The 23,716-nt window shown below is 37.5% G+C and overlaps 1 protein-coding gene across 1 annotated transcript in view; it reads right to left on the bottom strand.

Moving 5' to 3' along the window:
- LOC107746311 (FERM and PDZ domain-containing protein 3-like) overlaps positions 1–23,716 on the bottom strand; it is a 189,520-nt gene that overhangs the window by 5,239 nt on the left and 160,565 nt on the right. The window contains exons 4-16 of the mRNA XM_016560451.1: positions 14,300–14,409; positions 13,029–13,183; positions 12,599–12,701; positions 12,386–12,431; positions 10,965–11,069; positions 7,719–7,826; positions 3,782–3,913; positions 2,574–2,693; positions 2,341–2,477; positions 1,815–1,941; positions 1,235–1,324; positions 886–1,065; positions 647–782 (exon numbers count right to left, since the gene is read on the bottom strand). Of these exons, the coding sequence (XP_016415937.1) occupies positions 647–782; positions 886–1,065; positions 1,235–1,324; positions 1,815–1,941; positions 2,341–2,477; positions 2,574–2,693; positions 3,782–3,913; positions 7,719–7,826; positions 10,965–11,069; positions 12,386–12,431; positions 12,599–12,701; positions 13,029–13,183; positions 14,300–14,340 (1,480 nt within the window). The 5' untranslated portion in view covers positions 14,341–14,409. The remainder of the gene's footprint in view (positions 1–646; positions 783–885; positions 1,066–1,234; positions 1,325–1,814; positions 1,942–2,340; positions 2,478–2,573; positions 2,694–3,781; positions 3,914–7,718; positions 7,827–10,964; positions 11,070–12,385; positions 12,432–12,598; positions 12,702–13,028; positions 13,184–14,299; positions 14,410–23,716) is intronic.

Raw genomic sequence — 23,716 nt, 5'->3', positions numbered from 1 at the left:
GAGTGGTTGAACAAGTAGAAAACATGATGGATGGGAATGAGTCCAGATGACAAAGGTGAGTCTGCTGAATAGAGCTCTCAGAGATGGAAAAGAGCCTTGTGGGATGTAATGGCATGCTGTGATCTTTCTCTTTGGCAGACCACAGGAGATGCGAACATCCAATACATGGTTTAGTAACGCGAAGCAACATACACTTAACTTCCAGAAATATGCCTTTATCTTGATCAGCATTTCAGTTAAGCTTGCATAAACTGATTTAAGATGAGGATGGAGAGCTCAAGAAGATGGAGGGATCAAGCTGGAATTATGAATGATTGCCATGATAAGTCCTTATAATATATCATCAAAGATCCTTTTGAAAGCAACCTGATCAGTTCAAGTCATGACGGATTCAATTATTTATTTTTGTTTATAATTAAATTGATTTTGTTTTATATTTTAGATGTCGGCATCGAGATTTTCTCACCATTATTACATCTATTTTATTTTGAAATGTCCCAAATTGCATGTGCAACGCAGCATATTTTAGTTCAGCTAGTCAGTGGAAGATGAAAAGCAAAGCAAATGCACTGTCAGAAAATTACATGCAATGACTTTGTTGTATTTTAATGAAATTGCAACAATATCAATAAGATTTCTAACATACCTGCCTTGATCATATAAGGCTGACCAGGTATCCTGCAGTAGATTGTCCTTTTAGGGTCCACAAATAGCTTGTAATAGCCAGAGATCAAACAGGCAAAGTTTGATGCATCTGGCCACTCCATTAATAAGACCAAGGGCTACAATAATGAGTATGAAAACAAATATTAGTATAGTATTGCATTTTAGGATGTTGTATAATGCAATACTGTTTCAGATTTTGTTTCAGAGCTTTTTCCATACCTTTGCATCTAGAATAACAACCTCAACCCGGGCTACTCCATGATGCTCTCTGAAGAGCTGGACCTTGGCCACGCGGCTGAACTCTGCTAAGACCGTTGTTAGGTTGTTCTTTAGGTCAATCACATGACTGATACCATGTCTCGGCCCAACCAACAACGTAGTGGCTGACTGCTTCTCGTCCTTTCAGAGGAAAAATAAAATGAGAAATTCAGTATCAGAAGGACAAGCAATTTATTTATTTTTTAGGTTTGAAAGGTAACGTGGTAATATTTAGAAAAATTTTGTAAAACCATGAAATCAATGCAAAAGTGTCTTGATTATTGTTTAAGTGATCTCAGATTTGTGTTACCAAGCCAACTGTGTGAAACAAGAAGCCTCCGAATGGTGGAAGGTCATTTAAGACGCGCATGTACTGTAGTTTTCCTTGAAGAGGAGAAACCTGCATAGAAACGCAGATAAAGAGAAAATAAGATTGGTGAGTTGTGCAAGTGCATAGAGGGTAATATTCTGGCCAGCAGAGGGCAATGTTTTGCTGCTATTAGGTCTGCTATGTGTAACAATGATTGGTATGAAGAAATTAATTGCACACTGTTTTGCATATCTCTTTTCCACCATTACACATAAACTATGCTCTTAGGGCATAAAATTAATACACAAATACAAAAACATGCATTAGACTGAAGAGATAAAAGGTTTCTTTGTTGCATGTTTCTTGATTGACATTTGACGACAAAGACATCCATTTAAGATATACTGTTAAAAAAAGAAAGAACTGGTAATTTTCTGCCAGGACATTATCCATTAATTCTACAGACATTTCAGTTAACGCCAAACACAACAGAATGCAGTGTAAAATTTAAAATACAGGTAAAACACGTAAAAAATAAATAGTGCCCTATTTTTAATGATATTTAACCACATATACCTACCTTGTTGCCAGCTGGTGGAGGTTGCTGATATGTCTTCAACAGCTGTGAGAGAGTCTTGCAGACGTTTTTCTCCTTGACGGTTGGCAACAGAGTCAAAGGAAGGAAAGGTTCCAAACCCCATTCTTTCCTAAAGATAATGATGCGGGGGTTTAGTCTTCAAAGCATGCAACCAGCTACAAGACCTTACAGTACTCTTTGATGGTTTCACGAGTGTCATCTGCCACCGGTGGAAAACTAGATGCTGCTTATGGTGCTCATCCAAAATCTAATGCATGCTTCTTTGGTTACTCAATGTTGTTCAAAATGTTGCTAAAAAACACAAGGACAAACACTTGGCAACTTTGCATTTTTGACACACATTAACTTCCATTCCAAATAAGTGCACTGAACTTTCAAACATCTGTCTTAGTGTGAACAGGAACCTTAATTCATAGCATAATATTTAAATCAAGGTAGGGATCAAGGTCTATTATAAATAAATGAAATTTCCTCTTTTCAGGCAATCATGACTGTTTTAAAGACTTACTCGACGTGCTTCAGAGAAATCTTCTGATTGGGTCTCGCAATCGACACAGTGATGTAGATGTGAAGGGCTGCCAGCCTAAGCGTGACGTCAGACTTCCAGTCCATCCCAAACCGCTCTTTAATGACGTCATTGCGGCTCTGGGAGTATTTAGAACAAATAACATATCAAGAGGCTATATATTAATATCAGACCAATCATGTTTCTTATTATGTGAATATTCATGACTAATCCACCTGTATGTAGAGGTACTCAAATGCAGCGGGGTCTCTCCTCAATAAGTCAGCAGGGTCTTTTGGGAAGAAGCAAATTCGGAAAAGACACTTCATTCCCTGGAAGTAGGTCCTGTGAACTACCTGAAAATACAGAATAAAATACACCTTTGAAACAAACCAGTAACAAATACTCCAGCACTAAATTGTCACATTGCATTCCTTATGGTAGAAAGGTGATGTGCTACTAGTAGCCATAACGAATCAATTACATTATCCTGTAACTCAGGTTCTCATTAAAGGTTCTATTACTGTATATTCATATACAATGACGTCTATGAGTCTGAGACCACACTGAGTAGAAAACCTATGATTCAAAATCTAGTTTAAACCACAGAACATTTTAGGATTTTAAATAATTCAATATAATTTAAAATTTAATTTCTGCCACTAATCAAATGGTCTGAATTATTGACTGGGCTTTTGAACTGTTTTGTCCAGATGGTCAGATGTTCTATTGGAGCTCAAGAAGTTTTTGGAATATTTTTAAATCATGCTGGATAACATTAGACATAAATACTATTAAATTAAATTAAAATGCTAATACTACTACAATAAAATGCTTATGTACAATGGTGGCCAAAATTGTTAGAACACTTGGCATATTTAAGAGGTTTCAATAGTTTTTTTGTTGAATTGGCCATTACAATACCCATAAAACAAAAAATTGCCGGAACTACCTGCAACGGAAGGAATCTGCTGGAACACTAAAAATGATGGAGGAAATATATTGACACTATGCCAGAGAGATGTGCTGCTATAATTGCTGCAAAAGTTGGACATACTAAATATTAAAGTTAAAAACAGTACGACTCACTTCATCTGATATTTGTTGTGCTCAGAGCAACCATCTGCATGTTTCATGAACATTATGAAATTCAATCATGTTTTGGAGGCAAAAGTGATTATTTTCAGATCTGTCGGGGGTTCTAACAATTTTGGCCACCACTGTACTTCTACAGTATATATTTGTCCAATGACAGACGCTCTACAAACCACTAAGGTTTTTATTTGTATTTTTTTTTAATTCATTAGGATTGTTTGTTGCAACACGCAATAGAAAACTTGTGTAAAGTACCTTGTTCTCCACATTTAAGGCTGCTTTTAAAGCTCTTGAACATTAGAGTGAAGGTAATGCATCAGTCGGTGGTTTTTGGGTGGCATTTACTCACATGAGACAGTGGCTGGTTTTCCTGGAGCAGATGCAGCCTCTGATTCTGGGCCAGTCCACCGGACTCCAGCACTAAAGCAAAATGCTCGATGTAGCGCAGAGAGAGGCGATCCTGCAGCGACGATATCACATCCTGGGGCGAATGGGAAAAGGAGAACAAGGTCTAGTATTCTGTAGTAACTCTTCTGATGGTTGGTGTTTTTAGCTCCTAAAGCATGAATTCTGCTGTATTACTATATCTCAGATATTACAGTGCAAAGTAAATGTAGTGGAAAGCAACAGCATCAGCAGTGTGTGAACTACAGGAGGACAGGCTTGACATTTCCATCAGTGATGGAGCACTGAAATCAACACTCAGTCTGCTCTGGAGACAAATGAGGCTTTTTACTGACTAGTGGCTTTGCTTCGGGAAATGGACGCCACATATTTAATGAGGTTTCCATGTGACCAAAGCAAATACTGTACTCAAACACTGTGCTGAAGCACCAATGCGCGCTGGCTGCTGTGATGAATTATATTCTTAGTGTTTGATGACAGTAACTCCAGCTATGGGAGATTACTGCACCGTGTTCTGTCACCAGGATTGAGGTAATCTGTTTAGTGATACTGACCAAAGGCTGAAGATATCAGCTCAGGAGGGATTGTGAGAAATGTCAACAATGCTGCGAAATGTAGGAGAGGAAAAAAGCTCACTAGGTTTTTTTAATGATCTGAAACCATCAAACCTCAACTCATCTACACGTTCAAAAATTACAACGCCTTTGAAAGCTGAATAAAAACTGTATTGCATTTCTTTCAGTTGATCATAGCTCTTGGAATTCACGCTTTGTTCTGACGTAACGTAAGATCAGCTGTACATAAGAAAGTGATTGCCCTTTTTATCACTTTTGCTTTCAGAAAGAAAAATATAATGTTGGCTAATGACTTTTCCAAGCCACATTACTCTATTCGGTAGCATTTTAGAATGATGCTCTGTAGGTAAAGTAACTATTCAGGACACATGAATAGCACTACAATAACATGTCAGCTATACTATCAACTAATACTGGAACAAGATTACCTAATCAGCAAGTACTGGTGAATTCAGGGCAATTATTAGGTAATCAATAATTATTGAATGAGAGTTGCATCATTAAGAGCAATTATAAAGAACTGCCAGTTAATTAATTACAACATTAACGTGTCTGAGACATGGACAATTGTCTTTTTCCCCCACTTCGGAACATGGTCATTAAATGCATCACTACTTAATTGTGTTACCTAGATCTACTAGTGCTCTGGACCATTATTTTGAAGGTAATTTTTTTTTTTTTAATTAATTTTAATATAATTGCCCAGATCACTATTAGTTGCTGCACAGTGACTACTCTAGGTCATACTTGAGTAATGAGGGCGTAGTAAGAATAACCTCTTGTTCAAAAATCTGTTGCGTATTTGTAGTGTATTGTCTACAAATAGTTCTGAAAGAATCTTTTACAAAACAAAGCTTACAAAACAACCTTTTTTAATAGTCTTAGAATTCTTTAGATGACATCACATCTTTTCAATAGAAAGTGATGCATGTGCACCAACAGCACCAAATCTCCTCACCTTGACTGCTTTACAGGGGTCCCAGAAGGTTCTATTCTAGGTACAATCTTATTTAAACTTTATATTAATGACAAATATGAATTCATATTTGTATTAATATAAATACATTGTCATTGTCTTGTGATACCTGTATAGAGACTACAGATGTAAATAGCAATGTTTCTATACTATGGCATGTTCATTTATATGCATAAACAAAAAAACAAAACAAACAAACAAAAATGAGTGAATTCCTCCTGTTGTGTAACAAGTACACTTTATTTTATGGCCCAATTCTCACTATTATCTAATGATCAAACAAAACTTTGCCTCAATATACTTCTAATTGGCTGCTTGTTAGTAAGGTAGTTGTTAAGTTTAGGTAAGGGTAGGTTTAAGGGATCTAAAATATGGGTATGCAGAATAAGGCTATGAATAAGAATATGTGCTAATAAAAAGCCAATATGCTATTACAGTTTTTCTCAATCGATTTGACACTTTTCTCCAATGCAATGTACTCAAAACAATTAGCACAGCCATCCAAACACAAAATTATCTTAACCAAACAGTTCTACTTTACTGCAAAATGAAGCACTGCAATTTTTTTCTAGTAATGCATTTATTAAAAGCATAAATGGATTATAAAACACATTCAGCTGTAGATGCACAAATATGCTAATGAAGATACATGTTTATTGCAATTCTTCAACAGGGAGTTTTGTTTTACATATATTGTGTATATTTAATGAAATAAAAATTGTTCCAACACCTGCTATCACCCATGAGAAAAAAAAAACTAATTGCCCCTGTAAACTTAACATCTGTTAGTACCACTTTTAGCAGCAAGAACTGCAACAAACTTTTCTGATAACTACAGATCAGTCTTATATATATATATGACTTTTTTAGCTGGTGAAAATACTAGTGTTTTAATCATTTTGGCCACCACTGTATATATACACGTGTGTGTTTGCTGTATACATGAATTATCCTGAATTACAGATCTTGCCTTTCATTTACATCTTAAAGAGAATTTCATTGCATTTTATCTAGACTAAAATATACCCCAGCGACTTAAGACTGCTTTTGTGCTCCAGGGTCACATATTTGCTGCGCTTGCATCATAGGAGAAAAAATGTAAGAAGTTTGAATCCATCACAAACAATAACAGGCCAACCCTCCCCAGCTTCTCTCCAGGAGAGGCCATGATTTTTACATGGTCCATTAGGGTTAATCTGCACCTTCTACCTCTCCTTCCACCCTGTTGTCCACTTCCTCTCTGTCCATGTCTTCTTACAGTTTCTGCTCTTGCTCTTTCCACTACACCAATGCCCTCTTCTCTAATCATCTCTTCTCCCTTTCCTTCTCCTCTCCTCTTTTTTCACATCTTCCTCTCTGCTCATCTCTTTCTACCTGTTACACTCTTCATCTTCTCTCTCATTACACCCCTTTCTCTACCCACTCCTCCAACTTATAGACTTACACCTCTTTCTTTACCCCTCCCCCTTTATTTTTATTTATTTTAATTTTCACAAATTTTTTTTTTTTCAGATATTTTAAAGTATTGGTTGGTTGTATTAACTATTGTGAAAACATTTCAGAATTTTGTGCACATTGTTTTGAGAAAATCATTTGCATGATTTTTAATTTGTATGAAATTAATGAAAACGTTCAATCTGTTTAGGAAAATTACAAAGTATTCAGATCACTGTGTTAACTGTTTGGAGAACAGTGACCTGAGTTTGGAGAAATGTGTCAAATCAATTGAGAAAAACTGTAATATGCATGCTAGTTAATAGTGAGAATTGGTCCTTTAAAAAAAGTGTTACTGGGAAGAATTTTCCCATCACACTCACCCTAACAGTGGTGCGGCTGTCAAATGTAAAGGATTTGATCTGTCCATTTTCCAGAAACACCTTCAACACATTTGGTATCAGAAGCAGAGAATCGTCTTTAAGCATGGTCTGAAAAAGACAGAGGCAAGAAAGAGGGGAGAAAGCAGTCAGTGAACCTTGGATGAGATATTACGAAAAGAAAAGACTCAATAGGTCAATACAGAGTCTCAAATAAGAAAATATTGGTTGGTTGTATTAACTATTGTGAAAACATTTCAGAATTTTGTGCACATTGTTTTGAGAAAATCATTTGCATGATTTTTAATTTGTATGAAATTAATGAAAACGTTCAATCTGTTTAGGAAAATTACAAAGTATTCAGATCACTGTGTTAACTGTTTGGAGAACAGTGACCTGAGTTTGGAGAAATGTGTCAAATCAATTGAGAAAAACTGTAATATGCATGCTAGTTAATAGTGAGAATTGGTCCTTTAAAAAAAGTGTTACTGGGAAGAATTTTCCCATCACACTCACCCTAACAGTGGTGCGGCTGTCAAATGTAAAGGATTTGATCTGTCCATTTTCCAGAAACACCTTCAACACATTTGGTATCAGAAGCAGAGAATCGTCTTTAAGCATGGTCTGAAAAAGACAGAGGCAAGAAAGAGGGGAGAAAGCAGTCAGTGAACCTTGGATGAGATATTACGAAAAGAAAAGACTCAATAGGTCAATACAGAGTCTCAAATAAGAAAATCTAATATCTAAGAGACAAAGAAAGAATGTAGAAACACATGACAAGACTTTAACTGTATGGAAAACCTGAAAGGAAAAACATTAAGTCTAAAACAATGGTTAAAGGGAAGATCTTTGTCTAACTTATGAACAATAGTTTAAATGAATTGGAAATACTACCAAAACTCTACTTTAAACATACAGAGTATAGAATTAAGCAGAAGTCATATCACATTCATTCTATATCCAACGTGAAACCGTGTCCTGTAAATGCTGATCAACTGAACACAAACTGAATTCAATTGCAGAATATATTTGTAGCTAAGGGAGGAATTCTTCAAGGCATCTACTTTATTTCCAATAAGAAAAGTTAAAGGTGCACTAAGTATTTTTTTTTTCATGTTGAACTGGCTTGTTCATTTTCCTGGTTCAAAGCCTATGGTGCCATCGCTGAAACCCTGTGGCTGGCCAAAACCAATCCCAAACCATCGATCCTCATTAAACTGCCACAGTCTGCTGTCTTTGAAACAGTGAGTCACCAGATTTATCTGTCACTCATTCTCCCTGAACTGGGCATTACTAGAAGTACATTGTACTACTTTGAGCCTAACCTAATGGCAGATCTTTCAAAGTATCCTGGAGAGGGTTTCTAAATCACATCAAGTAGCGGAGTGCCTCAAGGTTCAGTGCTTGGACCCTTCCTCTTTAGAGCATTAGGAAAATCAGACCCTACATGAATAGTTCTTGCGCAGGCTCTTATCTTCTCAAGACTGGACTACTGCAACGCTCTGTTAGCCGATGATACAGAACACAGCAGTGGATCTGGTTTTCAACCAAAAAGGTCCATGTCACACTTGTCCTTTCTGTGGTGGAACAACTATTCAGACCTTTCAGACAGATGAATAAATTTAAATATAAATATTTCTGAACAACAAATGACAATGACTTTGGATGCTATCCTGACACCTGCTACGAAAGATGAAGTAAAGGGTTAAAGCAAAGTTTTGATATTGGATTTAAGAAATATCCTATTTAGATGGACAATTGTCATCCATGATTATGTTATTTTGTAGTGGAAAGGTACTGACATAAGGTGAATGATATTTGCCAGTTTCTATTTCACTGATGTAACTATCATTTTCTTTAATATTTGTCAAATATTTGTTTGCTTACAACTTCGAAAAAGTGGGTAAAAATGACTTAGTGCACCTTGAAATGGGTGAGAGACCTTGAAGGCACTTTTGTATAAAAAATGAGAGGTCATTACTTTTAGTCAGAATCATATTGATTTATACCAGGTTCCACATTATCACCTGTCCACTGATCTTTCACTGAGTGTCATCAATAAAATGATTTCATGTAATCAAATGTTGACACTTAATGAGGTCTGATACACCCATGAAAGTATTGTACATTTGGCAAGAGTTTTACCCAAAGTCCCTTTAGGCTTGCTTCTGGAGACATGTGCAAAGTGCTATTACACTTTATACACAAATACAGAATGGAAACAAATAAGCAAGCATCAATTTGGCGTTTCGGTTGGGATCATGTTATGACAGGCGGTGAAGTGAGCAGGTTGGCTATCTCTATTTCATACATTGAGCACAATCCCAATCAATTGCACGTAAGCTACGGCGTGAGATGATGTGATATGAATAATAAGTCCCATGTTGGCATTTGTCTTTAAGCCTAACCCATTTAATAAAAAGGTAGCAGCTTGTGTACTCTGTGCTGACAGGCGAGTTTTAATGAAGAAAGCCCCGCTGACCTCTGCTGATCACACAAGATGGATTGACATGATTAGAGGAGGAGGCTCAGGTGAGGGTGGTTTGATCTTTACCGATTTTGGCCCTCTAGGCCTGATCAGCAAGTTTCTTCTTCCAGGAGAGCTGCACGCCCCTCCCATCGGTCCGCTTTATTAAATTGGTGCGACCAGCACCCAAGGGTGTAGTGTTGATCACAAGGCAGATATCAAACTGTATGGGACATAATCCATGGACATTGACATTAACATGGGTGCCATCGACCCATGTTCACCAAGAGGAGATGGCAGCTGTAGAGCTAATGAAAAGCTACGAATGAATGAATGTCTAGTAACAACATTTAAGGTCATGGGGAGGCTCTAGATGCAATGCTACCTTATTCAATTACCACTAAGTAGGCTGAAACGGTTCAAAAGAAGCTGGCGCTAAGTTCCTCCACGTAACTCTGTAAGTTAAACACCTTGATCAGAACCAGAGGGAATTATTCAAATCTCTTGCTGTAAGAATTTCCTTTTTCAATAGTCACGAATTGCTTCAGAAAGTCACTGCACTTGTTCAAATCATTCTATAGTAAATCCAAGTAAATCTCAGCAACCAAACAAACAAACAAACTATGACTCATATTCTATTCAGAAAAAGAACATCCGTGAATATCTGCCTGACTGACTTCTATGCAAATCTACCCTACGCATATGAAACAGATAAACTCTAGATCCCTTTCATTCCAACCAAACCAATCGTAGTCAATTCCAAGCCCTGTGTTTTCATGTATGCACTTTAATAAAGTCTGAGTTCATGGATGGTGGAGGAAGATGAAACCACAGCAGAAAGTGCACATATTATGAATCCTTTTAGCTTCTTGAAATGGTGGACCACATCTAGAAAGCACCATCGGAGAGGGATTTATGCGTCGCCCCTCGGGGTAATAAACCTGCAGTTTAATGAAATGAGATGAGCAGGCGATGTGGAGTGAATCGCACTTCAATATTGAAACTGAAATGACAGCCATGTAACACTCTGAAAAGGAGACACTAACGACTGATTTTTTAAATATTAACAAATATTAGCACGAACAGACTGTGAATGGTCATGTCACAAAATACCTTGCGTCCAATCGACAAACTCAAATCTTACAATCCATAGAAGTCATAGCAGGAGCTATGGAGTCTATCAGGAGAGTTGGTGTCAGCCAGTGTTGTGCGGGTCTCATTACAGCACATAAAGACAGCTGTGTTAGCACACATATGACTGGGGTGTGATGTGAGCAAGAGGCAGCAGCACATACTGAGTCTGGGTCGCTGATGGACACTTGCTCAGAAAAGCGCACTTTGGGGGGATTGGTTCGCAGACGAGCTTTCTTGGCTGCACTTATGAAGGCAGACTTAGGTGACTAAGGAAACAAAAAGAAAGACAAAGGGAGGGTAGGAAGAAAGAAAGAAAGAAAGAGAAATAGACAGGAAAACAGAGGTTAAGACTAGATTCATTTAGAGCAGGGGTGCCCAACCCTGCTCCTGGCGATCGACTGTCCTGCAAAGATTAGCTCCAACTCTAATCAAACACACCTGCCTTTCATTTTTAAGTGATCCTGAAGACCTTAATTAGTTGCTTCAGGTGTGTTTGATTAGGGTTGGAGCTGAACTTTGCAGGACAGTCGATCGCCAGGAGCAGGGTTGGGCACCCCTGATTTAGAGTGATGAAAAAACCTTTAAAACCATTAATCTGGTCTTAAATATTCTCTGCAAACAATGCTTAATATCTAATGCAGTTTTGCTTCTCAAGTAAAAGTATCTTTTTTATGGACATTTATAAATTTTTATTGGAAAACAAGACAAATATATGGATTAAAAGAATTATTTTTAGAAGTGTAGATTTGAAATCGGTGAATACATTATGCTAGTTCAGTTAGACTGCCGAAGCTCTTTTCACATGACTTACATCCCGCCTTCAAGGCAACAAAAACATTTTGTGTGACAAGTATTAGAATAGCACCCAAAAGGGCAATTTTATCATTGATTAATTTGCATTTTTTATATCAATATGGTACATGTAATGGTAAGTTTATAACAAGTTAGATAAAAAAGTAATCTAAAAGTAACTTAAAAAGTAATAAGAATACATTACCTAAAATGAGTAACATAGAGTATGTTACTAACTACAAATTTCATCATAATTTTACTGTAATCAGTAACGGACTACAATTTGTAAGTAATCTACCTAGCACTGTTCTCTGAATATCATGATATGACTTAGAATGGAAGTACTGCTGGAGTTGTATATAAAGAGGATCAATCTTTCTTCTGACAACAGCTGGGCGATTGATTGTACTCCGCAAGCTCAGTAGCAACCGAGGTCAAAGTTGAAATTGTTTAAACTTTTGAGCACTGTTACAGCTTGACCTGCTTGCAATGTAATGAAGGGTTAATGCTCCATTGAGCTCTGGGGAACATTGACACGAATCATTCCCATGACATTTTCACTACTGAGCTTTAGTCTCAATATACTAATTATGTAATCATGGTATGTATAGTAATTATGTAACATTGGCACAAAGCAAAAGTGTTTTTGTACACAAAGCTGAACCTGAATGTCAAATTCCAGTAAAAATGTACAGACTCTATTGAAATTGGCATAGTAGTTTGACTGCATCACTGAAAGGGACTGATTTAATGCCATTCGGATCGGAGAAGACATAATGTCCTTAACTACCTGTTGTGGTTGCAGCACAGTGAGAACAATCGAGTCCTTGCACTGCCTGCAGAAGAAAAAGACATTTTGGCAAGTGAGCTGTAGAATGTGAAAAGAGTATCTTATCTGAAATGAATTCTCTTATCTGATGGAGACACATGGAATAGAAATACATAAAGCACAGTCATGCGTCCAGACAAGGCCCTTCCCTCTGGTGACAGTAAAGGGTGTTACCTTACAAGGTCTATGACTTTCTCCCGGGGCGCGTCGCTCACGAGTTCCTGGTTGATGGCTAGGATCTGATCTCCGGAGTAAAGCTTGCCGTTTGAGGGTCCGTCTGTAAAGGAGGAGTCTGTAAACTCATCTTGCTCTTTATAGATTTGATTAGTTAAAGCCCCTGACATTGTTGTTTTCTTATATATGCTGATATAGATCACTAAGTCACACTTGTTTCCTAAGGCAGTTATAATAACCTATCCTACAGTGGATTTTCACACTTATCTTATCAAGGCATCGGATAGCAACTTAATCGTACACCTCGAGTATCTGAATTCCCATTTGATTAGACTCATCTCAAATCTGAAGAACTCAAAAGCCTGGCACACCAGAGCCAGGGGACAACAGATCCCTGTCCCATAGCTCCAGACAGAGAGACACGTCTTACCCGCAGAGACAGAGCGTACAACGACAGGCCGTTCGCTGCCGGCAATGAACCCGAAGCCGTGGCTTGGATGGCGTTGGATGCAGACCTGTCGAGCTGAGCCAGGAGTCAGGCTACCACTGTCCATACCATCCTGACTGTCCTCTAACATCACAGAGCTACCAAATAAGACAACACAGTTCTTGAGTGTCCGTAAAATTAAACCACATTTCTAGGGTGACACAATTCATAAATACATATTCCAAGTAAACATGATTTTTATTGTCCATGATTTGCATAACAATCGCAGTATTAGGTTTCCAATAGGGTTGTGCCGATAGACGGTAGTATTGTGTATCGATACCTGTGGCTGATGCCTTTGATGATATTAAGACAATTATTATTATTATTATTATCAGGCTAGTATTATTATCTAATATTAGGGCTTATTTGTTATCATCATATTTCTTTTTACACGTTTTTATAGTGTTGTGCGTTAACCAATCACACACAAGTCTGTTGAGTTTATGAATGCAGAGGCGTTCAGATGAGTTTTGTTCTTCAGTGTACGTGCTCGCTGACTGAATTCCGCTCTCTTGTGAATTCTCTCACCATAAACAAAAACGTGCAGACGTGCATGCGATGTAAGAGATTTATTCATCATACAGTGTAGACAGCTTCGCTGATTATAACAGAAGTGCATAAACTCGCGCTAGACTGAAGACTGAGTCAGTGATGATGTTCTTTGGTAATGTAAATGTTCTTTGCTCGTTTTCTATAGCCGCTGTTTGAATAACTGAGGAAATGTAAGCATTATAATTAGTAAATTACTTAGTTTTTATTCAGTTGTTATCATGTTAAATACAAATTCAATATATTTTATGAGATCCATACTTGACCAAAAATATTTAATGTCTAGTTAATAATTAGGCTGCTTTTAGCCTTACCCTCGAGTTCACGGCTATGAAACTAAGTAAATAATTAAATAAATTAGCATGATAATATTGTGTATCGGCGATCTTGACGATTAGACGATATGACTATGGACCATATCGTCCAACACTAGTTTCCAACATCTAATATGGACTAGCAATTACATTCACGCAGACAGTTTTCTCTGTGTCTCATATAACAGCTGGCCATTAATAAAAAACATCAATGCATTGTGCCATTTTTTGATTCAGTGTTGTGTATCTGAGGTGATTTACTTTGTACGTGTGGAAAGATAAGGTAATGCCTCTTTTATGTTTCCCACTGTTCTCATTTTGACGTATGAGGATTATTAATGACTGCACCTGTCATATTCCTCTGTGTGCCCATCCTGGACCCGGGCCATCCCCTGAAAGGACAGAACCGGACCTCGTGAACCGCTTCAGAAGGCTGGCTCTGTTTCCTACACATTCACCTGGGTGGACAAAGATGAGAGAAGAGGAGAATTTATAAGAGGTCAAATCATGCATATTTAAATTGCTTCATTTTTAACACTTTTTTTTATGATTTTAATTTTTTATTTTCCTTCAATAGGCAAAATAGTACACTTAATTTTAAATTGGAGTGTACTGTTTTGTAAAATGGAGGTCAAACCCCTACCACTAGATGACCAATACTTCATACGTCAGTCACAATTAGGCTTAGATTGCTAGAACAAATCGAATAAAAAAATGAGATAAAATACAGTCCGTTCGTATTTTTAAAAAAAAATTCATTCTTATATTGCATCTCACCACCAGGTTATCCTCAATACACGTAAAATATTAGTCTCACCTTTTCCTATAAAAGTCCATGTTAGTTAGTTAGCTGTAAGACATTTTTTTTTTCATATTCTGCCACTTTCCCTAATTCTATTATCCTTTCTCGATGGCACCCCCACTGACCGCCAGTCTATCATAATAATAATTTATCTTCCTGCATATTTGGATCCATTCGCTAAATGAAAAATATGGTTCCCCTAGGACATAAATACTTGGGCAAAATGAAAAGCAGCATACTGATACTTCTTAAATATAATCATGAACCATAGACCAAAATTCAGATTTTCTTTCTCACATTGCCAACATTCAGCTGCTGGGAGTCCAATAAAAGTGATTTAATATTTAAAAATTGAATAAGTTGTACTCCAAGATTTCTTGACATTACCCTACAATTTTGACAAATTCTGGTCCAGTCTTCATCACTAGGTTTCTGATGTCAGAATGAGTGCTTGTTAGACTGGGAAGAATATTTTGAGCTTAAGTAAGAGTATGCTCCCTGTCATAAATGGACTCCATACTGCATCTGTAGCTGATGCTATGGGAACAACCTCCAGGAATGAACATTTTCTGAATCTTGACTAAAAGCATGGCAATCCACTTGATTAAGGGTCTAATGCTGTCCTCTGAGACACCAGCGCCTCAAAAGGACGTTTTCAATTTTCAGATTTCTTCAAGAAGCGGTTTATCAAGCCTGCTATCATGTTTCAGTGACCATCATGAAGTAGATATTGTATTTCCTCAGGGGGGAACACGATGTCGTTCAGGAAGTGTTTGCTGCCATCTTCTCATTTTTATGAGTGAGGACTCGCATGAGAGGTGTGTTAAGTGTTTGAGTGTGCAGCATGATGGCACCTCCAACTGCATGCACTCTGATAATTTCAGGATGAAAGCTCTCGGCTTGCTTCTTTTCAGTGGAAGGAGGTAAATTGCTATGGTTCTGCAGTAGCCAAAGCGACACATGAAGTAGGGTCCTGGGGATCCAATGTTGAGCTGGAGGCTAAGAAAAGGGAGCAGACAGACTTTTCCCTTTCTCTCCCTCTCTCTGTCACTGGACCGCATGCACTTCATTTCTCTGGGGGAATTCACACGGGAGAGTTTATGGCAGAGTCCAGAGAGCATCAGACTCTGAGGAGCGGACAGGAGACACAGCCTCATACTGAACGGCTGAATGTTGTTTCTCATAATGTTGAGAAGCTGAAGCTGGACTGGCCCATAGTATAGCTCGAGTGTAGACTTTGCAGGCCATCGCCGTACTTTCAATAACTCCGTTAGGAGATCTCAAGGTCCTGGAAGCAGCCAATCTCAGCATGTGTCACTAATCATGCTACTTTTGACAACATCCTTGTTGATCCTGGAACAACATTCATATCAACCAATCAGAATTGAGGGATAACTTTTCAGGAAATATCTGTTTTAGGCTTATGATCAGGGTTAGGTGCTTCTACACCCTTGTTAATCAGCTATCATTTCCCTCTGATTTTAGGAATAAATTATGGGTAGGGTTAGGTTTAGGGGTAGGGATTGGGTTAAGTCTATATTTTTGGACAAATATGTTGATCCAGGATCAACAAAAGATATTGATCCAGGAACATGTCTAACTTGGCAAAATCACGGCAACCGGATTTGCCAAGTGTAAGAAAGAAAGAGACAAAGTGAGAAAGAAAAGACAAATGGAGAGGTCTTAGTATGAATGGTAATATTGTAGAGCAGAGGCCGCTGACGTCTGGCTGTGAACGTATCACAACAAAGTGACAATCTTCAGTCATCAAGTTCCTCCCGGCAGTTTCTGAAGGTCATGGCTACAGCAGCTTGTTTATTCACCCCAGACTCTTTCTAGCACTTTCTTCCTGCTGTATGCTTAAAACACTTTAGGCAGCTGTGGAAATCTGTATTTGAGGCAGCGGTAACCTTAACAACACCCAGCACGATGACTCATACGCTGGAGGGGAGCTGCACTCGGGACGGCAATGTGTCACGAGGGTTTATTTTCCATCAGGTGAATGCCATGATACATGCGAATGCCTGTGCAAACCTCTGGCCAGTATGATGATGGAGAAGCACACTGCAGCATCCTCAGGCCAGCATCACCACCACAGTCCCAGCAATGATTCACGAGTTCAGTTTAATACTTAACCACTAACACTCAAGTATGAACAATAGTAATAATGATGCTTGCTTTAGTACTAATATTTAAAGCATTTCATGCTTTGTGTGCTTATCAATTTGCATAAAAATCTTATTTGGTCTAGAAACTTGGCAAAGGAAGATGTTATTGCTTAAAGGTTACTTGTTCATAATGAGTTTCTTCATGTTTAACTGAACGTATGTATTCATTTTGCCCCTGGTGTTTCTCATAAAATTCCTAAAAATCTGTTTCGTTTTTCACCATTTCTAGCACCTTTTTTGTCTTCCTGTATTTTTAACAGCACAAATACTAATGCAGACTTTTGATTGGATATTTTGGTATAAGTTTAGTCATTGTTCAGACCTCTGATTTACATAACATGGGTTGCCAAATGTATTACAATTACTAGAGAGTACAGGCGCTTGCTTACTGACAGATTTCAGTCGACTGATACAGTATTCCGGTAAATAACTGTAATTTAGAGAACATCAGTTCTAATTTGGGTGTACGATACTGTAATGACATTAGTGAGACGACCCGTAAGAGCTGCTGTCATTATCAGTTAGATTTCAATCAAATAAATCCCTATCAGCGGAGGATACACAAAACAAAAGACCTAGAAGAGAGGACACATGCATACAAAACAATGCTTCAGCATTAGGCCAACCTTTTCAGCAATGGAGACAGAGTAATACTGTCAAGAAATGCATCCCAAGGGCATGACTAGCTGAAGCGTTGCCATGGATACAGCAGACGTGAGCTGATGAAAAGTGAGGTGTATGACCGCAACAGATGATGCCTGCACTCAACCTGCCTTCACACAGACCACACGCGTCGTCTTCACCGCTCTCGTAGTCTTCTTCCTAGAGTCTAGATGCCACTGCTGGCCTGAGAAGTTTTAAGCATTCAGACGGCCAAAAAACTATGACGGATTCTGTCATTTGAAAGCAGTACATGTCTGCATCTGATTGGAAAATTTTTTCGTTTTTTTGCCATTAAAATTGTCAGCAAGGACAGAAACCTGATCTCTTACTCGTACTAATGCATAGACAAGTGCATCATAATTGTGTTTCTATTTTTTAAATGTCTTGGTTTGTTCTAATTTTCTTAAATTAACATGCACTGATGAATCCTGCACAATAAAATCAGTGTCGTGAAAGTAAATAGCAGCAATTTTGATTTCATTTTGACCAGTTAGTGTTCAAGTCGCATTTATCTGCACTATTGTTTAAATATTGGTCAGTGTGGTTTTTCTAATTCTTACAGAATTTCGTGATAGGGTTATTCATAAACATCCCAATATTTGTTTGTTGAAACGTGATTTTGATCTTAATTTGAACGCTTACCTGCGTAGAATATTTCACACTGCACTAACTGCAGCCAAGAAGGTAATCTTTTAAATTTGGCATGAACCCACATTCCCGGCTGACAAAATGTGGCTGATAGAATTAAATAATATCGCGCTGTTAGAACGTCCAACAGCAAGGACTAACAGAGCTAAACCAAGAACGTCTCGGTTACGTATGTAACCCTCGTTCCCTGAAGGAGGGAATGGAGACGTCACGTCGGATGACCGACGAATTGGGATCTCGCTTAGAGGGACCAATCTACTTCGAGTCGGCTCTGAAGTGAAAAGCTGAATATGCGCTGCATCTGCTGCCTACTTATACTCGCGCTGTGATCAGCAGCAGCTGGATGCAATAATGGCATGCCAATGTGCATTGGCTCGTTTAGTTTACACTCAAAGTAGATTGGTCCCTCTAAGCGAGATCCCAATTCGTCGGTCATCCGACGTGACGTCGAGAGTGACCGACTGAAAGGGAACAATTAAGGTATGGTCAGAATTTATTGAGAAACACAATAACTCGATATTGGTCAGTGTGCAAATTTTTGGCCATTGCATCCCATCTTTTCTTTTTTCAGTAAGAAAAAATAATATTGACTGTATGTAATGTGTTCTGGTATGACAATATGCAAATTAAAGCAGCTTTAGTGATTCTTACAGCGTTCAGTCCCATGCATTTTCAATGTAACAAGCTTAGCGCAAAACATGTTTTCTACAGAATGTCATGAGTTATTAATGAATTCTTGAATAATGTAGCACATTAGGGTTAAGAGTCCTGTGTGTACGCTTTCGTTTACTGGCCATTTGCAGTCACTTCTCTTTAATCTGCTATATAATTTACCCCTGCTGATGCCATTTTAACCCAATTAAGAGCTGTCTGCTCACTGGTTCTGCGGATGAGACCATGCTTACCACAAAAGGTCATGATTCAGCTGTCTAAAAGCAACATTTGAAGCCCATCTGGTGCTTGGAAACGAATAGTCCCACTTCAAGTTGTGTAACTGAATTATTTCCACTATCTACTATTTATCCTTTCCGAATAGATTTTCAATGGGAGCTCAAGAAGAGCTCTACTGGCATGTGCCCATTTCTCTTTCAGTTTGTGAGTTTCAAAATACGGTTGCAAAGGCCGACACAATGGCTTCAAAAGAAAGTGAAGCAGTACCTTGGGTCAATATTTACAGTTCATGGAGTCACGCCCAGATGTGCCTGTGTAAGAGATCCATAAATTCTGCAATGCATTGTAAGCATGTTCCATCATCATAAGCATCAGTGCCTACAAAACCACAATAAGCATGTTGGCTTCATTTTTTTAGTTTTAGAGATCCATTTTCAGTTTGAAGCTTCAGTGTGTAACCTAACCATAATATTATGTTTCAATGCATAGCTTATCATGCATTGTTTGTGTTATGGACATTAATGCTACTTTGAATCATGTACGGTATCATTTTACTTTAAGACATTTTCTGGGTGTTGCTATTGTATGCCATATTTTTCATGTACACCATCAAAATAAGCTAAGAACTTGGTTTCTGATTTACCTTATTGTTTAATACATTAGGAAACCAAGACAGTGACAAAACTGAGCGATAGTGCTTTTTGTTTTTGTTCTGAAATAGAAAACACACACCTGTGCATAAATATTTACAAATTACCTGCAATGCAATTACATGTGCAATTCACGTCTGTAATTACATCTATAGTTACACTGTTGACCCTGGCCTTTAATCAATCCATGTTCTGTTTTGCAGTACAACACAAAACTGTTTTTGTAAACACAGCAGTGAATGTATTCCTATAGCTCAAACAGCTGAGCATAATGCTAGCAACGCCAAGCTCATGGGTTCAATTCCCAGGGAAAGCATGAACTACTCAGATGTAAACCTTGAATGCAATGTAAGTAGCTTTGGATAAAAGTGTCCGGCAATGAATGAAAGTAAATGGAAGTTAAAGACACCTAATAAAGAGAGATCAAAGTTACTTATACATTTCTGTAAAAAAAATAAAATCTTTTTCTTTCCTTCACTTTTACTTCTGATCTAGCTTCTGTGCTCTAGCTTACTCTTGATGCTTGTTTTTGGCATACTTGGTCTTGGCTAGTGTGAAAAATTACCTGTGATCGTCCTCATTCATGTAAAAGCTCCTGCTAAATGACTAAATGCATTTTTCATACCGGAGATGTAGATAGAAACCTGGAATGATGCACATGATGAATATTTTTTATGATTAGTTAATTGTATTTTTTTTTCTGATTAATTGTGCAGTCCTGGTTCATTTTCTAGTTGATTTGCTTGCAGGTTATATAACCTGGGATTTAAGAGCGCCGAATCATGGTTGTGTGCTACAGTCGTCTCAATGCAGGTTATATTACAGCAATGAAAGGCTCCCATTTAATTAACCTTATGTACATATGCATTATTCATTCATCACAGCCGACAGACTGCAAACTTATTCAGCTCAAAGCCTTACAGCTGTATTGTGACACTGAGAGACAGAAGACTGAAGAGGCAACAAAAACAGTGATATTTATCCTTAAAAGCACCATTCACAGAAGCCTAGACTCGACGCTGCTTCCCAATACAAAAGCTAGGGACTCAACATATTAATTAGCGTTTTACTGGAGAAGGTTATTGCAAGATGTGATTTTTAATAATGGGCGGATGGTGAATAATGGAAGGATTTTAGGCTTGGCAAGAAATACACACCATATTTTAGTTTACGGTAAATGAGCATGCTGATGTTTTTAATATGTCATGCATTTCAGCATATGTTTTCGATGTCTCACTTGTCTGACACCCATTTCAGTTCTTAGAGCCTCTATTAACTAAACGATGAGGTGAATCAGGTGTTTTTGAGAAGGGATGCATACAAAATGTGCCAATTGAGTTTGTCTCAACCTTGCTTGGTCACCAAAACAAAAGGACCCAACCAGATGGAAAATGTCTTTCTAGAGAAGAAATGATCCATCTGTTAGTACAACTGCAATGGGTCCAAAAGAGTAAAGCAATCCCTGTCCAGAGGGAAGATTATTATGTCTGCAGAGGTACTGGGTGATACACAGCCATTGAAAAAGCAATCGTGAAATGTTCATCTCAGGGTCAAAATGGATTTTAGCGTTTAAAATAAATTGCTGGCAGCGGCTGGGAACAGCACTGTCTCCTTTAAGCAGCATACATGATGTATAAGAATATTCCCCGACCCCTGACAGAGCATCTTTCCAAGCGGAATAGAGAGATTAGAGGTTATGCAGCCTCTTTTATGGATATAACAGGATTTAAGGATTTTCCCCAGCACAATAAGAAAAAGTGTCAGGCTGTCCTGTGTCTGCAAACCACACAGGTCTGTTATTAATGCTCAATACAATATTTATTTGAATAGATCAATTCTGGACATTCGTTTTGAGACAATGACATTGCTAAATGTCCACTTTTCACCATTAAGTCAATTAACAATGGATAAAATACACCAAAATTTTATACTGCTGTTCGAAAATTTGGAGTTTTAAAAGTTTGAAGATTTTTAATGTTTTTTTTATTTTTTTATTCTATTATGCTCATCAATGTTGCATTTATGTGATCAAAAATACAGAAAAAAAACAATCATATTGTGAAACATTGTTACAATTTAAAACATTGGTTTTCCATGTTCCAATATACTTTAAAATATAATTTATTTATGTGATGCAAAGATGAATTTTCCAGCTCCAGTCTTTAATGTCACATGATCCTGCTTATTCCTGCTAGAACAGATGCTCTTTTTTTTGCTTTTTTTTTTTTTACAGTATTTGATGAATAAAAAGTAAAAAAGAACAGTGTTTATTCAAAACAGATATATTTTCTAACAATATAAGTCTTTATATAATTTTTAAAATCAATTTAACATCCTTGCTGATTAAAACTATTAATTTCTCTCTCTCTCTAAAAAAAAATGCTGAAAAAAATTTACTGACCCCAAACATTTGTACAGTAGTGTATATTGTTACACAAGTAACAATATAAAAAAGTCTTGAGAGTCCAAATGCATTCACTGCAAGAAGAATCCTATCAGCTCTAAGTGTGATCACGAATGTGACATTAATTTTATACAACAGCTCAACAAGCATGAAGTTAATCTTGAGTGAGTTACATTTTAGACACAATGTCTGTTTTTCTCTGTTTGGCCAATGAAAGCAGTTGGATCAGAACATTTGTGCGTCTCAGAGCAACACTGCAGTGTTTCATTCCTGAATTAATCTATGTTTGAATTAATCATTTGAATTAGTGATTCAGTGATCCATTTATAAAGACTTGGTTCGTATCTAAATGCAGACCCGGCGCCAGAGGGTGGGCCGGGGGGGCCTTGCCCCCCCCACGGACATCCCTGTGCCCCACTCCGGACTGAGGGGGACGGCCGGACTTTAGTTTCGCGTGTATAATAGTCTAACTCATAGTGTAAAATAGTCTAACTGATTGCTTTTAGATGGAAAAGCTGCCCATAACTCCTGGTCTAGTATCTGTTTTCTTCGTAATAATAGCATAACGATATATTAGAATATAGATTTGGCAAACAATCCAGTGTATCTGCCCTTCTGTTTTGGAAAGCGTCAAATGATTTTACAATGCATTTTTGCAGAGGGGAGCAAAGTAGCCAATCACAGACATGTTTGTTGATTTCTACAACGCAATGGCCAATCAGATGTGTTTAGGTTGGAATCCACGCACTCACCGCTTTTTGTCCGTTGTCGAGTTCTATCATGCTCGTAAACTTCATTTATTTTGTGAACGTATATGTTTTAATAACAAATAATTGTAAGATTTTACAATAAGGTTCCATTAGTTAATGTTAGTTAATGTATTAAAGTGTATTAAAGTGTTAGTTAATTATTGTAAAGTGTTACCCAAATAATGTATTTTGAGCGTTCATTTGAAACTAAGCGAAAATTGAAACTTTCGGAATTTTAACCCATTAATACTATCAGTTAAGCGGTTTAAAATGTTTTGGTTTTTTTTGGTAAGTTTTTTTTTTCCACAAATATTTTTAAGTTTGCTGCATTATAAAATAAAATAAAAATTGCTATACAGTATTTGTTTACTTGCGGGCTTGTGTCGGCACGTTACTTAATTTATATAATTGTATTCTGTTTTTCTCTTTACTCAGAAGCGCTGCTGGTGCGTGATAATTTGAGGATGTGTGAATCCAGGTTTTGCAGTTGCTCTGTATGCTGCTGTTTGCACATTAAAACAAAATATTTGTTGGTATTTTTAATGTATCATCACAGATGCTTGTCCATTCTATTTTTATTTAAAACTAATTTATATTTCTAATTTGATCATTTAACGGTTAATGTTCGGATGATGAGCAGCGGTTGTCGGTCAGGAAAATTAACCGTAATGAGCATCCCTAATGCTGACTTATAAATACAGAGAAGATCTGACAGTCTACACAAAGTCTAAGATCATTAGAGATCCTTGAAGAGCCTGGTCAACATTTCTCCAGAACATAACCCTGTAAT

Source organism: Sinocyclocheilus rhinocerous, unplaced genomic scaffold, assembly GCF_001515625.1.
Source record: "Sinocyclocheilus rhinocerous isolate Xijiao unplaced genomic scaffold, SAMN03320098_v1.1 scaffold1881, whole genome shotgun sequence".
Taxonomy (NCBI): domain Eukaryota; kingdom Metazoa; phylum Chordata; class Actinopteri; order Cypriniformes; family Cyprinidae; genus Sinocyclocheilus; species Sinocyclocheilus rhinocerous.
Note: the sequence above shows the minus strand (reverse complement) of the source record. Positions and strands in the feature narration are given on the sequence as shown.